The sequence below is a fragment of the Bemisia tabaci genome, chromosome 3 (assembly GCF_918797505.1).
Source record: "Bemisia tabaci chromosome 3, PGI_BMITA_v3".
NCBI lineage: Eukaryota > Metazoa > Arthropoda > Insecta > Hemiptera > Aleyrodidae > Bemisia > Bemisia tabaci.
The window spans coordinates 52,133,955-52,148,961 of NC_092795.1; the positions used below are offsets into that span (position 1 = coordinate 52,133,955).

At 36.8% G+C, this 15,007-nt stretch overlaps 2 protein-coding genes across 4 annotated transcripts in view; one reads left to right on the forward strand and one right to left on the reverse strand.

The window, feature by feature from the left end:
• The window catches only part of LOC109036277 (probable pyruvate dehydrogenase E1 component subunit alpha, mitochondrial), a 22,720-nt gene extending 20,214 nt beyond the window's left edge, over nt 1–2,506 (forward strand). Inside the window, exon 7 of the mRNA XM_019050363.2 lies at nt 1,610–2,506. Within this exon, the coding sequence (XP_018905908.2) occupies nt 1,610–1,798 (189 nt within the window). The 3' untranslated portion in view covers nt 1,799–2,506. The remainder of the gene's footprint in view (nt 1–1,609) is intronic.
• LOC109036278 (ceramide synthase 4) lies at nt 2,115–14,425 on the reverse strand. Of its 3 annotated transcripts, none has more exons than XM_072298602.1 (9): nt 13,874–14,425; nt 11,519–11,754; nt 10,207–10,446; nt 8,165–8,270; nt 7,595–7,816; nt 6,534–6,652; nt 6,075–6,149; nt 4,517–4,637; nt 2,115–3,292 (listed from the first exon to the last, which is right to left on the reverse strand). In XM_072298602.1, exons 2-9 carry the CDS (start codon nt 11,698–11,700, stop codon nt 3,233–3,235), a joined length of 1,125 nt encoding a protein of 374 aa, XP_072154703.1. In that variant the 5' UTR covers nt 11,701–11,754; nt 13,874–14,425; the 3' UTR covers nt 2,115–3,232. The 3 variants fall into 3 exon arrangements, with proteins under 3 accessions (XP_072154703.1, XP_072154704.1, XP_072154705.1); XM_072298603.1 differs by having other exon boundaries at nt 13,778–13,882; XM_072298604.1 differs by lacking the exon at nt 13,874–14,425 and adding an exon at nt 13,331–13,545.
• Nucleotides 14,426–15,007: the final 582 nt, after the last annotated feature.

Here is a 15,007-nt window from a genome sequence, read left to right on the forward strand (position 1 = left end):
GGTCAACCGTCGCCCTTGGGCCCAACTTCAAAATCGAACTTTTCCAAATTTTTAACCCGAAATAGCGGAAAATCCATGTTTTTCGCGGTTCTACCTCAGATTTCAATCTGGGCCCAAAGACGACGGTTGATGAGCTTCGAATATGGTGTCGAGGACATCTAGACACGTAACATACTTGAATATGATCAACCGTCGCCCTTGGGTCCAACTTCAAAATCGAACTTTTCCAACTTTTTAGCCCGAAATAGCGGAAAATCCATGTTTTTCGCGGTTCTACCTCAGATTTCGATCTGGGCCTAAAGGCGACGGTTCATGAGCTTCGAATATGGTGTCGAGGACATCTAGACACGTAACATACTTGAATATGATCAACCGTCGCCCTTGGGCCCAACTTCAAAATCGAACTTTTCCGACTTTTTAGCCCGAAATAGCTGCTCGAGATTCTGCTTGAGGGGTAAGAGATTCGACATTATATAATAAAAAATTCATGACCATGTTTCTGCGAATTCTAATCATACGTCCAAAATGTATTCTTTTACTTGAGGAGGAATGAAAGAATTCTTTCAATTTGGGCGAAAAGGAAACACGTGGCCACGATCTCAAAAAAAAAAGTAATTTATCAAGTCCCGAACAAAAAATAAACAAAGTTTATGACCTGTCCTATTTAGACGCAAATAAAATACCGAAATAGAAGGTTAAAAATCGCAATAGTATAGGCGAATTTTTACCTATGTCTATAGACGAAGGTTGACCATATTCAAGAATCTTACTTGAAATGTATATGCAGTATGAAAACATTGATATTCAGATATTTCGGGTTGAAAGTTGGAAAAGTTCGATTTTGAAGTTGGGCCCAAGGGCGACGGTTGATCATATTCAAGTATGTTACGCGTCTAGGTGTTCTTCACACCATATTCGAAGCTCATCACCCGTCGCCCTTGGGACCAGGTCGAAATCTGAGGTAGAACCGCGAATGACATGGATTTTCAGCTATTTCGGGCCAAAAAGTTGGAAAAGTTTGATTTTGAAGTTGGGCCCAAAGGCGACGGTTGATCATATTCAAGTATGTTACGTGTGTAGGTGTCCTTGACACCATATTCGAAGCTCATCAACCGTCGCCTTTGGGCCCAGATCAAAATTTGAGGTAGAACGGCGAAAAACTCGAAATTACAGCTAATTTCGGCTCCGGAGCCATGTTTAGGCCCCTGTTTCGCAGCCAAAAAACGTGAGTATCGGCAAAACTGGATTATTTCTGTCAAATATGCACCGTCAACTGCCATATATCCAAAAATTTCTCAATTCCATGGAGGGGCCGATTTCGGCCCAAATCGCAACCCCTCCTTTCCTCTGAAATTAATGTTTTATCACATAAAATCTGGCAACCTTCAAATGCCCATACGGCCATTACCTTAGCACGGCAGAACAGAGCATGATCGACCTCCATTCTGTATCAATCCCAGGCGTTTTGCAAGATATACAAAACTATTCAAACTGGATTAACTACCAAGCCAAATTGCATAGTTGATAAATCAGCTAACGAATTGAATTGATCAGTTAATGAATCAGGCAACAGATAAGCCCTTACTCTACCCTGAATTTTGATTTCCAGGCAATCGACGCAGAGATCAAGAAAGAGGTGGATGCTGCAAACAAGACTGCAAAGGAAGACACCGAAATTACAATGGAGGAAATTGCCGGAGACGTATATTCCAACACATTAGAACCCACCATTAGGAACATAACTCCATGGAATCCCTTGACACACAAGCGAGTCGGTCCAGCCCTAAACTTGAAATGAAAGCCAGTCTTACAGATGAGCTTTACTTTCCCAAGCTTGAACAAGATACTCGTCGGATGGTGAAGCTTGAACCACACTAGGTGATTAGTACCAACATGAACGAAATAAAACCAAGAATATAGTGGTCATCATATCATTGCAAAGGCTAAACGTGTGATTAATGAGAGAGAGAGAGAGAGTATAAAATTGAACCATTTATTTATAATTCTTTATTTTTAATTTTTAGCACAAACTAAGTACCTGATTCTGATTTTATCAATAGTAATTAATCCTTCGTATAAGTCAAATTAATTCTTTTGGAGAAGAGAATGTGAGGGTTAATTTTTTTTTCTTATGCATTCCCACCGCAAAAAAATTGAAAAAAAAGGACTTGGGTTTGTTCCAGGTACATCGTTACCCATTTGTTCCCATAGAATTCCTTAGGGAAGTTCACCCTACACTTGTAATCAAGGGACGTATTTTTAGCAGAAAATTCCATACAATATTTATAAACAGGGTAAAGCTCAGTATAGAATGACTGATTGGCCACTTATTTCATGTTTACTGTGTGGGAAGGAGATATGTACGGAAATGCCATTGAAGATCATGTCTCCTCTTTTTCAAGGGGTGTATAAATTGTTGTCATTTGAAACCCACCGAGGTCACAGCCATTAGCCTTATTATTAAATAAAGTATGTAAATAAACTGACCAAGAATTTTTGAATCATATTTCTCTCTCAATCGTTTATTCTTCTATCATCTATTCATTAGTCTCGTTACCTTCTCATAAATTTCCGTACGATTTTCACCTAATTAGTTGGGGAACTGCAGTCCCAAGTAACACTTTTCAACGGAAAAATCGAAATATTTTGAAATTAAGTTGCGATTCTTTTACGAATTTTTCTCTATAAAATCGCGTTTGATGAAATCAAAATTTGATTTTAATTCATGACGATTTTTTGTTTGATAGTAATGCGATATAAATCGCTTTCGACAAAATCGCGATACATTCTCCGATTCATTCGCAACTTATCGCGATCACTGCTACTTGGGAGAAAGTCGTTTTTACTAATTTGAAGTTCTTCCAAACAAGGAAAAAATATGTTTCGAATGGTATGTATTAAATACTACGCAGGTACAGTCTTTTGCCCTAGTAATATTTGAGATTTTAGGAATTTAAGAACCTAAATTTTCCTCTTCAAAACTCTTTGGAAGCAAAAATGATTAAAAAGAAAATGAAAACTATTGGCTTGACAAAAGAAGCAGTAAACTAAAAACATTAAACTTTAAATGAGTGAAATGCTTTTTTTCTCAGCACAACCAGGAAATCCCCGTCCAGGATCAGCACGGTACCTAAATTCAAAAAATTTCAATTTGTATCAGCTTTCTTCCACGCAGGCTCCTTCAGAGAGAGAAACAGAATCGGAACTGGCAGTGAGAACCGTTATTTTTTCGCTACATTTTTTTCTTCAAGTGTTCTTCTTCCTCACAATCAGACACCGTGTCATCTTCCTCCTGAAAAATAAATCGATCGCAGAGTCGTCAGTATGATAATTCTTGGTTCCCTCACGACACGACGTAACTAACTAAAAGAAATGTCACCAAATTTCCTCTAGGAAATTGCACATTTACGAAGAGAATTTTGGGCATTTCTAATTGAAAATTTCACAGATTTTTCTTTGGATCTTAAGCAAAAATCAGGAAAATATTTGACAAAAATTGCACAGGTATATTCTTGTAAAGAAGTGAATCTGTTTGAGTTAATTTTGCAACATTGAAATGGAGTGATGTTTCTTCGTCCGGAAAACGACGAATTATCCCATGAAATAAAATTTGGCAGCCGCGCCTTCACATTTTCGTCAAAAAAACTTGCGAAAATTGGGGAAAAACGAGAAAAATTTGAGCAAAATAGCAACAGCTCCCGAAGCACATGTAGAATTTTTGATGGAAGTGTCGATGAGTCCAAATGTGTTCGAAAAGAACTTTTTAAAATCCAGATCCTCAAAAGTGCAATGAACAGTCAAGTGTCGTTAATTCTACATAATGACTTTTCATAGAAAAGAGAGGTATCAAGAAGGAGAAGGGGCATGTTTGGGTCCACCCTGAATTTCCTCACCCCTTCGATTTTTGTTCTCTGAGGGTCTATATTTTACGGAATGCATCAGGATTTGATCATTTTCGGCGGCCTTTTTCCAATGTCGGCCTACACGTGGGTTACAAGGCCGACTTGGTCGAAAAATGAGAGTTTCACGGGGTTGCTGTGGAATGCCGAAAATCCGCATTTTTCACCAAAATCGGCCCTTAAACCCATGAATAGGCCAGTATACATCTTGGAAGTGACCGGAAATAACTTAATCATCATGACTTCCTTGTAAAATAGACCTTCAATACGCAAAAAATTGTAAGACTGCAGGAATTCAGCCAGGGTTGGCTCAAAAACGGCTCTTATCCATTCTCCTTTAAGGAAACGATTCTCCTTTAACTCCGCTTGACTTCCAACAAATTAAAAGGTAAATAAAAACGCAGATTCCCTCCTCTTCAAAATTTATTGGTGGGTATCAAGGACCATTGGGAAAATAAGGCTGCGGGAAGGGAAGGTCCTAGTGAGCCACCAATCAAGTACTTCAAAGGGGACCTCATACCTACTTTACTCTCATGTTCAATGTGTGGAACAAGGTGAATGTGTTTTAAATTAGTAGGGGGATAAATTAAACGCAAACAGAGCTGAATAGAACTTACAATTCCGAAAGCAAGATTCAAGTACAGGACTCGCAAGATCAGGTAAGTCCAGTAAACGTGAAGGAGGCACAAGGCCCAGCAGCAGAGCAAAAGGACGTGAGTAGCCGTGAATTGGAAGGAACTGGAAAGAAGCAAATCGTTTTAGGTAAAGGTACACATAAAAAAGAAAAAAGAACTCACGTCAAGCTTTCAAATTTCATGAGTTTTTGGTATGGTTTTATAGATCTTTTCAGATACTGAATGGCATGATGCACCCACGCCTTAACTTGTTGCGGAGAATCGAGAGGAATCAGAAATGGGAATCGATTACTGCGATTTAGAAGCATTCGTGCTTGACTTTCTAATACTACATTTGCTGGAAGTATATACATCGAGGGTGAAAATTCCAAACCACGTATCTCAGTTTGTGACTTTGCAGACTTCCTCTCACATATTACTATTTAAAGTGAAAACTACTCGACGTCAATTCTTGAAAACTTCCTTGATTTTTCTTCCTGGTGAGGAAAATATTCTGTGAAAACTTCGAGGAATGATCTAGATTGTTCTCCTTCAATAAATAAAAAGAAAGCTGAGATTTTAAAACTTTGCAAGCGAGATACGTATGGCTTTTGGAGTTTCACTGTCGACATAAGTCTTAAAGTTAGTACCCACAGGCCCAGCGTTATTAGTATCGTAGTCGTAGAAAGGAAGGGGAGGAGAAGAGACCGTGGAAGTAAAGGTCGGTAAAGGTGATATCATGATAGGAGGTACATGAATCATGAAACGCTTAATTATTGTTCGCAGGAAAACATAGGATGACTGTTTACGCATTGAAGCCTGGCGTGTGGGCAAGAATCGCCTTCAAAATGATGCGTCTGCAACCCCACTCAACTCTCGTGTACATATTGTTATCTCTCAAAATTGAAGGAGTTTTTAAAGGATTGCCACTTGATTATAATCTTTGTCACGAAGATGCATTGACCGTTTGTTTACCACTTTCGAAAATGTATGTCAACGGTGTAAGTCGGCAATCACATAACTCGGTTTGCAACGTCCTAGACTTCCTGTCATACTTTATTTTTTAAACGGAAAACTGCTCAATGGCAATTCTTTAAAACTGCCGTGATTTTTATTCTCCGTGCGAAAAAATTCTGCAAAAACTTCAAGGAATGATGCCAATTTGTTCTCTTTTAAGAAAATAACATAGAGGCGGAGATTTTCAAACACAGCCAACGAGTAATGTGATTGCCGACTTGTCGATGTGTTTTTATTGTGCATTCAGTTGTTAAATTTCGTTTGTCTAATGTCATGCTTCTGAGGGAAAATTCATCGTGTTCTTTTAAAATATAGTACTTCATGGAGATTTTTCCTTTTTTCAATCAGACGTGATTAAGCTAAAGGATTGCAAGTGTATAGAAATCAAAAGAAACTATGCAGTTAATTTCTTTTGATTTAACGCATTTGCGCATTATTTCCATCAGGATAAATACGTCCAATTTGAAGTCCACTTGTCTCACTATGGTCTATTAATAGGTCGTTTTGAATTAATGGAAACAGAGAGGAATGAACCCATTCTTACCTGATACTGCATGATCCATGTAAACACGAAAAAGGAAAATGCAGGGGCACATTATGTGGTGAGTAATTGTAGATACTGTAACATATTTAAGAATTTGAATAAAATCATTATTTTAGGTCTTTCAAACTACACAAAATCTTAACGACTTTAAGTTTAAAAAAACTAACCGTCTTACTTATTCCTCCTAATTTCCTTTCATTAAAGTCCCGCTGCAACCAGTGCAGATATGCACTTGTAATATAGTTTTGGATGAATATGGCATTCACCATACTTTACTAGTTATTTTACATTTTCAGGACCAGTGCATTAAAAATACTCGTATGGTCAAATTTATGTAAAGGAGCTTATCCTCTTATTGTGTTACATTTAAACTTGAAGTTAAACCAAATTTCAATTTTGAGCTTCTCCCCATGAGATCAGTATAGTGAGTGTCAGAACTTTCAAGAATTTATCTCTTACCTAGTGACAAGATAAAATGGGAAGATTATGTTCCGCACCAGAATCCAAACAAAAGTGAAAAGGAAGAACGTCCATCGGCAAGCAGTTTTGAACTTTAGATATTTTAACACTTTTGATAGCTGTTAAAAAAGGAACAAAAGTTAATTTCTTGGGAAACTAAACTGAGGTAGGATTAGTATCCTTCACTCTAGAAAATTATAATCCTCAAAGTCTTAAATTATCTAAAAAATTGTGGGAGGAATTTATAAAAAAAATTAAATGAACGGCAACCGATAGTAAAATCCGAAACATTTGATTAAAACTTTGCCAATCTCCGCTCAGGTTTATATTTTTCGAAAAAAAAACCAACCATCAGTTTTTCTTAAATTTTTCCTCGAACGACCCCGATCGAAAGTATTTTTGAGATATTTTAAGGGATATTTTTACTAATTTCCTTAAAATATAATGAAACTTTTTCGGAATTGATTTTTCGGAGGACTTCATTTTTCGATTCAGCTATCGACGTATCTCAATTTTGTGAAGTTGCAAGATTCTTTTGAGCAGTTTTTTTTTCGGTGAGCAAACTTTCACCCATAAATTATTTTTCAAAAGTATAGATGACTTATTTTTCATTACCAGTTTTACGCTCGAAAATACCCGCGAAAAAAAATTCTCTTTCCGTGCTGGCAAAATGTCTACAAATTTTGTTCATCAGAGAAAGAGAATACAAGTTTAGTCAGCCCTAAAGATAGGAATTCCGAGTTTATTAAACTGTGTGAACTGAGAAAAACAATTTCTGGAAGGAATGCTGATTAATTGATATATTGTTTAGATGTTAAGTTTTTTATGAGATAACGCGGTAATATTATCCTTATTATACTCAGTGTCGTCGCCAATCTGTTGTAAGGGCGTTTCTCAATTTCCAGCTGAGCCTTGTTTCAAATAAATCAATGCTTTCTGGGACTCATGCGGAAATCCAGATATGCCCTTACGCCAGAGGAGCGATGTTGTTAGACTCAGACCCTGTCTTGTGGTCTATTTCGAGGTTGACATATTTGCTGTTATATTTTCATTTTACGCACCTCTAATTGAAGATCTCCAATGTCATGGTACCAGCAAATAAGGAGTCCTATTCTGTGATACCTTTGCATCCACTGGGTCGAAAGGAGGGTTAGCGCAACGAAGTGATGGAACATCATAATCTTCGGATCTTTCCTCTGTACATCCCAAAAGTGAGATACACCCCATGAAGAGTAGTTTGCGAAGGATATTATGAAGTACCAATACAGCTCCTCTGACACGGGCTGTTAAAAAAATTACATCCAATCAAATATTATTTTTCCTTTTCTTAATTTTATTCACACTTGATACCTGTTGCGTAAATGAAAGAAGAATTGGAATGCTGTGAGTTATTACTTATGCCTTCAAATATGTAAAAGTCAGTTTACCATTACACTGTTAAACGACGTGATTAAATGCATGATTATTATAACAACATCAATTACAACACATTGTTCAGTTTTTGACAGAAATCTGGAAAAATGCTCTGAAATTTAAAAGCAGGAATTACATATTTTCATCTTTAAACCAGACAGTTAGTACCTAAGCAATTAGCATGGTGTGCATTTAACAGATAAATTATAAATCTCTACCTGGGGGAAATTTTCCCAGCAAAGTTTAAAGTTCCAGAACCAATCTTTCGTCCAGTGTGCCCAAAGTCCATAGCTGAAAATGCACGTGAAGAACACGAACCTCCAGCTGAAAAAGAAAGGGATACTTAAATTGTGAAAATGTGTAATTCTGGAGGAAAAATTAATTTTATTTCCGCAGGAGCTGTAATCTTGACTTTCACTAAAATAAAAATAAAATTTTGCCCGCAGGAAAAAGCTTGACGATCATCAAATTTGCGTAAATACCAATATTTTGGCTGCTTGGCAAACCTTTCTTTGAAGTTCAAATCTTGGCCATCAAATTAGTGTGTAAAAAGATTATGACACTGGTCAGGACCAAATAATTTTTCACGCGGTAAATCTCGAGGATCTCTCGCGAAGGCTGAGGCTTGGTCGGATGGAAAACTCATCAAGTGTTGGAAGGTTATTGGAGATGTTTCCCTAATTGACGTAATAGACAAATCACTTTACAACCGCCATTCCTAGGGCAAATTACTCGAGAGCAGATGGAGTGACCGAGTCATATTAAAGGTGACGTCACATTCAGTAGCGACTCTTGAAAGTTGGCAGCACTGTTTTTCCTCCATTTAAATGTATGCAAAACAATCGATTCTTGGTGACACCAAATATCGATTTTTTTAATGGATTGAAATTGAGGAATATAGTGTTGCCAACTTGCAACAACGCCACAGCTCCTTGCAATTTCTTTCTTGAAATTCTACGAGGTTATCGTCTCTCATCACTCAGATAACTTATAAATTCTGATACAGAACTTATATGGAACTTATATTCTTTAATTCTCACGAGCCTCTTCGTACTTCAATAATTTCATAAAATGGAAGAGCACTCGCGCTCCGCATTTTCAAAATTTTTGTTATCAACTTCAATCACCCTGGTAAAAATTGGCAGTAGAATCTGTGTTCCAAAGTACCATAGACATAAAGCCGGCTGTAAGATTTCCCATAGCTTCTGTAGCCGGCTGTACAATTTCTTATAGCCTTTTATAGCCGATGGCGATTAAGCATTAGCCAGAGATAAAGTTTATGCTAAACGTTACTAAATACGGATACTAGGACTTAGTGAGTTTTTGGACTACCGCTCTCTTTTTGTGCCATAGTAGCTTAATATATATTTCGCGAGGAAAGCTCCGTACTTTTGAAGAATGCCTGTCATTCTTAATATGTTGGAGCGCCTTCAAATTCTTATGATACTGTGCAATACCTCTGGTGTGAAATAGTTGCTTCATACGCCGTGGTACGCTGCGACGCGGCGGGCGGGCAGAGAGCGGGAAACGCGCACTAGCGCCTACAAACCTAACAGTGATACTTCACGCATTGCGTAATGCGTGAAGTATCCCTGTTAGGTTTGTAGGCGCCAATGCGTCGCCGCTCCGCTTTGTGTTAGGCTCTAATCTCGCGGAGTCGGCGTTTTTCAACTCATGATTCTGAAATGTTTGCACACTCTGTATGGATTATTCTCATTTTAATTGATGAAAAAGAATGTGTTTTCACGGAAAATATAATGTGTGTTTTGTAAATATTAAGGTAGTTCCGTATCAGACTTAATGATTTCCAAAGCACACGAATTTCTACACAATTTCTTATAGCCTTTTATAGCCAATGGTGATAAAGTGTAAAGCCCGGCGATAGGAACTATAGCCCGACTGTATACTTTTTTATAGCTTCGTATAGCCCGGCTATATGATTTGCTCCGCTTTCTACAGCTAGCTATATGATTTCCTATAGCCTTCTTTAGTCGGCTATAAGAACTCCTATGGTATTTTAAAACGCGGCTCCCATCGCCAATGTTTACCAGGGGCAGAAAACGTCCGTATAGGTGTCCTTCTTAAAAACAATAAGCTTTGAAACAAAATTCGAAATAACTTACTCTATTACTTCAGTATAACTCTACAAACTTCATCGTATAAAACCGTAAGAACCTGACATTCAAATTAGGATTAATTATATTTTATTATTTTTTTACTTTTCAAAAACTTCGGCAGAAAAACGAAATCCGATACTTACGAACTCTCGCCGATTTTGTCCGTGATTGGCGTGCTTTCAAATATTTGCTTTGCTCTGAACCACTGTCTCACTTCCTGTGCAGACCAGTTGAGCTGTTTTGAAAAAGCCAAGACATCCCGCTCCCTCCATTCACGACCTCGACTCTCACGATAAGCTCTTTTTAAAAGCATTACAGTTGGGGGTTTTTCTCGCAGTTTCTCCTCCAGTCCAGCCCAGTTTGCCAACTTTGCACCCACATATCTGAGATATAAATTAAAAAAAAAAAAGTTGTGTAATTAATAGTAGGGGATAGGAAGTCCTTGGTACTGCGGATGAACAACTTAATTAGCCAAAGCGCTTAATAAACAAATAAAAAATCTTGGTAATAAAAAAGAGTCTGTTAGGGGGACGGGCAGAGAGGAGAGATGCACGATTTGAAAAAAATGTTGTTACGGTTAGTTGGCTCCATCGAACATTTATCAAGCTGAGGGGTGTATTTAAAAGAAAAGAGCATGATGTGTACCGTATTTAACATTTTAGATGGACCATATCTGACTAGTTTTGAAAAAAAAAAGAATTTATGGGCTCCTCAAGGGCCCAACATAAGGCCACATAATTTGACCGTAGCTTGGAAGTACTTTGAATTGAGGAGCTTGGAGAATAGACGCATAAGTGCAGTTTTTCGTATTTCGAAGAATAAGTGTTCGAAGTTACTAAATTACATGGATCCTTATGGCGGAAAAAAAGTTCAAACTGACTTTTGGATGCTTGAAAATTGGAATTTGGGAGCGATTTTTTCACAGATTACACATTAAGACTAGTTTTACTTGCAATCTTTAATATCTCAATTTTTCAAAAACTGCACTAATGCGCCTTGTCCTCCAAGCTCCCCAGTTGAGGTCACAACAGAAAATATGATACATTTCTGTGATTTTTTCAGCCATTTTTAAGGGTCTGGTTAAAGGCAGGTTCATATACAACCTCGGTCAGCAGTCAGGATAAAAGTTAAAAAAACTCATGCATCGATTATGTTGTTCCAAAATTTTTCCAAAATTTTTCTTTTATTAATAGAAAATCTTAAAACCCATAGCGAATATATACACGTCAAAGTCTTAAACCAGGTCCCGTGTTCATCAACTTTGGCAATTGATAGGACATTAAATTTACCCAATGAGTTGACCAAATAGCTAGGGAAATAGTTTTTCTACCTGTGGAGATAGACTGCTTTACAGGCGAAAGGTGAACATTTTTTTTTTTAAATAAGATTCCAACATTTCATTGTTATTTTAAACGTAACCATCATGTTAATTCGATATTAAAAGGCAGTACTTACTTTTCAAACGTATATTTGAGGATCAGTAAGAGAGGGACAAGCTTCCATGCGAAGATCAGATCATTCACAGTGGAAATCCGTCCACTACCGTTGATTTTTTCAAAGTCTTTCCAAGTTGTGTTCGGAGGTAACCAGAATGTGGCGTCCCAAAATATTTCATGAAAATTGCCGAGTAGTTTCATTTTCAATACATGGTAAATTTCATTTTTACTCGCAAACGTTAGTTGTATCTAAAACTGATGAATTCCAAAAATCTAGATCAGGCAAATTGTAATTCACCTCTAGTACGTAAAAAATATTCCCATATGAGTTTGAGTGATTATAAGATTTCATCCTGATACCTGGCAATAAAATTATATGTTTGGGAGATAGGATTATAAGCTATGAGGGTAAGTTAATATTTTAGATATAGATTGGTAATTTCATCATCGCCCATTAGAATGGAGACAGGTTTCACTTTGAAGAGCCATGGTTGATGCAAGAGAGCAATGACAGTTTTATCAAGAGTGGACCAGTAATCTTGTTGGAAAATTGTAAGCAAAATTCTTGCCCAAACTTGAATAAAATAATGATGGCTGCAGTGAAAAATGCGTGTTTCCGATTGCAACGTTGCAAGTCTTCAGTTTTTTTTTTTTTATTTCAATGAGATCCAACCAACACGCTTCATTGAAATTACCTGTGAACTCTCTGCATACTAACGAAAACAGTGTGCAGAAAAGCACGTATGAAAGAAAATATCAAGGACATATTTTGGCTAGTATCATTAATAAATAAAAAAAGATAAAACACAGTGGGAGATTTTTTAACGCAATAGTAGAAAATACATTTTCCGACTTTCGTCACCGATATGCGAATGAAGGACAAGATTAATCCATGAGCATCAGGTGTAAGTAAACCCATCAGTACTTATCCTAGTTCTCAATTATTATTCACTAATGGAAAAGCGATGAGTGATTATACGTTAATTGTATGCAACGCGTTAAGTAACTGTATGCTTGCTGTAACTGAAGAATCCAAAGCATATAGCCGTCAAGAAAAATCTCGAGAGAATCTAGAAAGTCTCGAGAGAGACGCTTAAAATTAATAATCATTTTTTTACTTTATTTAATATCTCTTTGTTCATAAATTAGAGTTAGCATTTTACAATTTTTTTAATTTATTTTCCTAAATAAACTATACGAAGCCCGATGACCTGAAAAAGTCCGCTCTTGTATGGCGAGACTTGTACACGAGGTACCTACAGATTATAGTTATATACATGAGGAAAAAATCAATACCTCGATTTCGCAAAAATTACAACTTTATGGACGTGACAGTTCATTAACTGCGGCACTAGTTTTTAGGTACATCAAAATGTCAAAATTCGATAAAAATGTCCAAGAGTATTAGTAATTACAAAAGCTGCAGAGCAAGAAATAATGTCCCAAGCTTTTCGTAAATTTTCTGGATAATTTAATACTTTATATAGTATTTATTTTTATTTTCATTCGAAGCAAAATGCGACCCTTATATAATTTGTATATGTTCGTCTGTACATTTGATTCTTTTCACATCATTTTGCTTGTTTTTATAGTTTTTTCTAGATGCTGGTGAGTAATTAAAATGTTTAGGTGTTTGGTTAACTTGTATGGAATTTTAGTGAGATGCAAATGCGGGAAATGTTAAAATTAATAACTAAAATGCACTCAAAGTTTTTAAATAGACACTGCGTATGATGGGTTTATAGTTATTCCAATACTGAAAATAATTCATTTCAGATTAGGAATGACAACTAGAAAATATGGGATTGTAGCTCGGTGCTTCAATTTTTACCTCAATGTTTGAAACTACACAATCACAAGTTCTTACATATACTTATAAGATATTATTGAAAAAAACTTCACCGTTCAATACACCGAAAAATTAACTTAAAAATATCTCAAATATGATCTTTTTAAAACGAACTTCAACAGAAGATAATTTTTTGAAGAAAAAGAGGGCAGCGCGCAGCTAACTAGGGGCGGAAGTGACCGCTCTAGAACCGTAGGATCAGTTCAACTGATCATTGAAAAGACTTTTTTCAGTGAGAAAACCCCCATGCACATGGACAGTCTAACATGTAGCGAATAATGCTGAGCTAACTGACGTAAACTTAAGATGTGTAGATTAGAGAACTAACATTTTTAGTGGATAATTTAAAATTGGCTATGCAATGCAATTGACGTGGTAATGAAATGGGAGTCATGCGACAATGGATAACTCTTACAGCAAAGAACGTACATTTTACAACCTAAGTATCTCAAATGAATGAAGCATAAAAATTATGACGAAAAAAAAAAATAAATTGAAACGTATTTGACAGGTGAGACTACCTACCGGGAGGCACCACGGTTTACTGAATGGTTAAACTGTCTTAGTGCAGATGTTTAGTCATAGCATCCACTCTGTTCTGATACGAGAAAATTATCTGAGAAATGAGCAATAGTAAATTGGAAAATTAAAAAAAGAAGAAAAAATCCGCGAAAGAGTAATTGAATATGAGAGGAAGAGAGAGAGGGGGAGGGGGGGGGGAGAGACAGCCGATATTATAAAGCACTAATGTCTTGGTGCAGCGTGGCGTGCGATCTTCAGAATAATTGGACTGCATTTTGCAACATCGAATGACTATTTCTGGCTTATTTTTGAAACAAAGTATGTCTACGGGAAACTCCTAAATCATATATCTCGCTTTGCGATGTTGTACGTTGCCTCTAGTCATACTTTACTTTTTCACAAGAAAAATCACTCACCAGCAATTCTTAAAAACTTAGCTCTATTATCGGGAGGTCCCGCGTCCGATTCCCGGCCAGGCGACGCGAGTTTGATGGTCTCAAACAATGGTTGCCTGCGACTGGTTGTTAGGGACGGAGGAGGATGGGACTGAAGCGCAGGATTAGCCCTTGTGGGCTGTTTGAAATATAAAAAAAAAGAAAAAAAAAAAGAAAAAAAAAAAAATAAACTGCCAGGATCTTGATTCTCTTTGCGAAGAAAATTTTGTGGAAACTTGAAGGAATGATGTTGAAAACCTTTCCTTAAAAAAAGAAAGATATAAAATCAAAAATAAAAATTGGAGCGGAGATTTTATAAAACACCAACAACGATTATGAAACTCCCAAACCACGTATCTCGTTTGTGTGGTGTTTAAAAATCTCTGCTCCCATTTTTTTCTTTTTAGGGCGACCAAATGAACGTCATTCCTTGAAGTTTTCACAGAATTTTCCTCGTCCAGAGGAGAAGAATCACGGAAGTTTTTAAGACGTGACGCTGAATTGTTTTTTATTTAAAAAATAAAGTATGAAAGAAAGTCTGCCACGTCGCAAACCGAGATACGTGGTTTTGGAGTTCTACCGTCGACGTACTATTTGTTTCTATATTTAGATGGGTGCTTTTACAGATAAGCCAGAAATGGTAGCTCTTTATTGAAAAATGCAGTCCAATCGCACCAGTGGCTGCAACATAGTGCTAAAATCT

Bases quoted from the DNA above. Each gene is read 5' to 3' on its own strand.
- LOC109036278 (XM_072298602.1), bottom strand. From the start codon at position 11,700: ATGAAACTACTCGGCAATTTTCATGAAATATTTTGGGACGCCACATTC. The intron at 10,447-11,518 runs GTAAGTACTGCC...TTTATATCTCAG, and splicing joins CTCAAATATACGTTTGAAAA to ATATGTGGGTGCAAAGTTGG. The intron at 3,293-4,516 runs GTAAGTTCTATT...TTTATTTTTCAG, and splicing joins TGAATCTTGCTTTCGGAATT to GAGGAAGATGACACGGTGTC.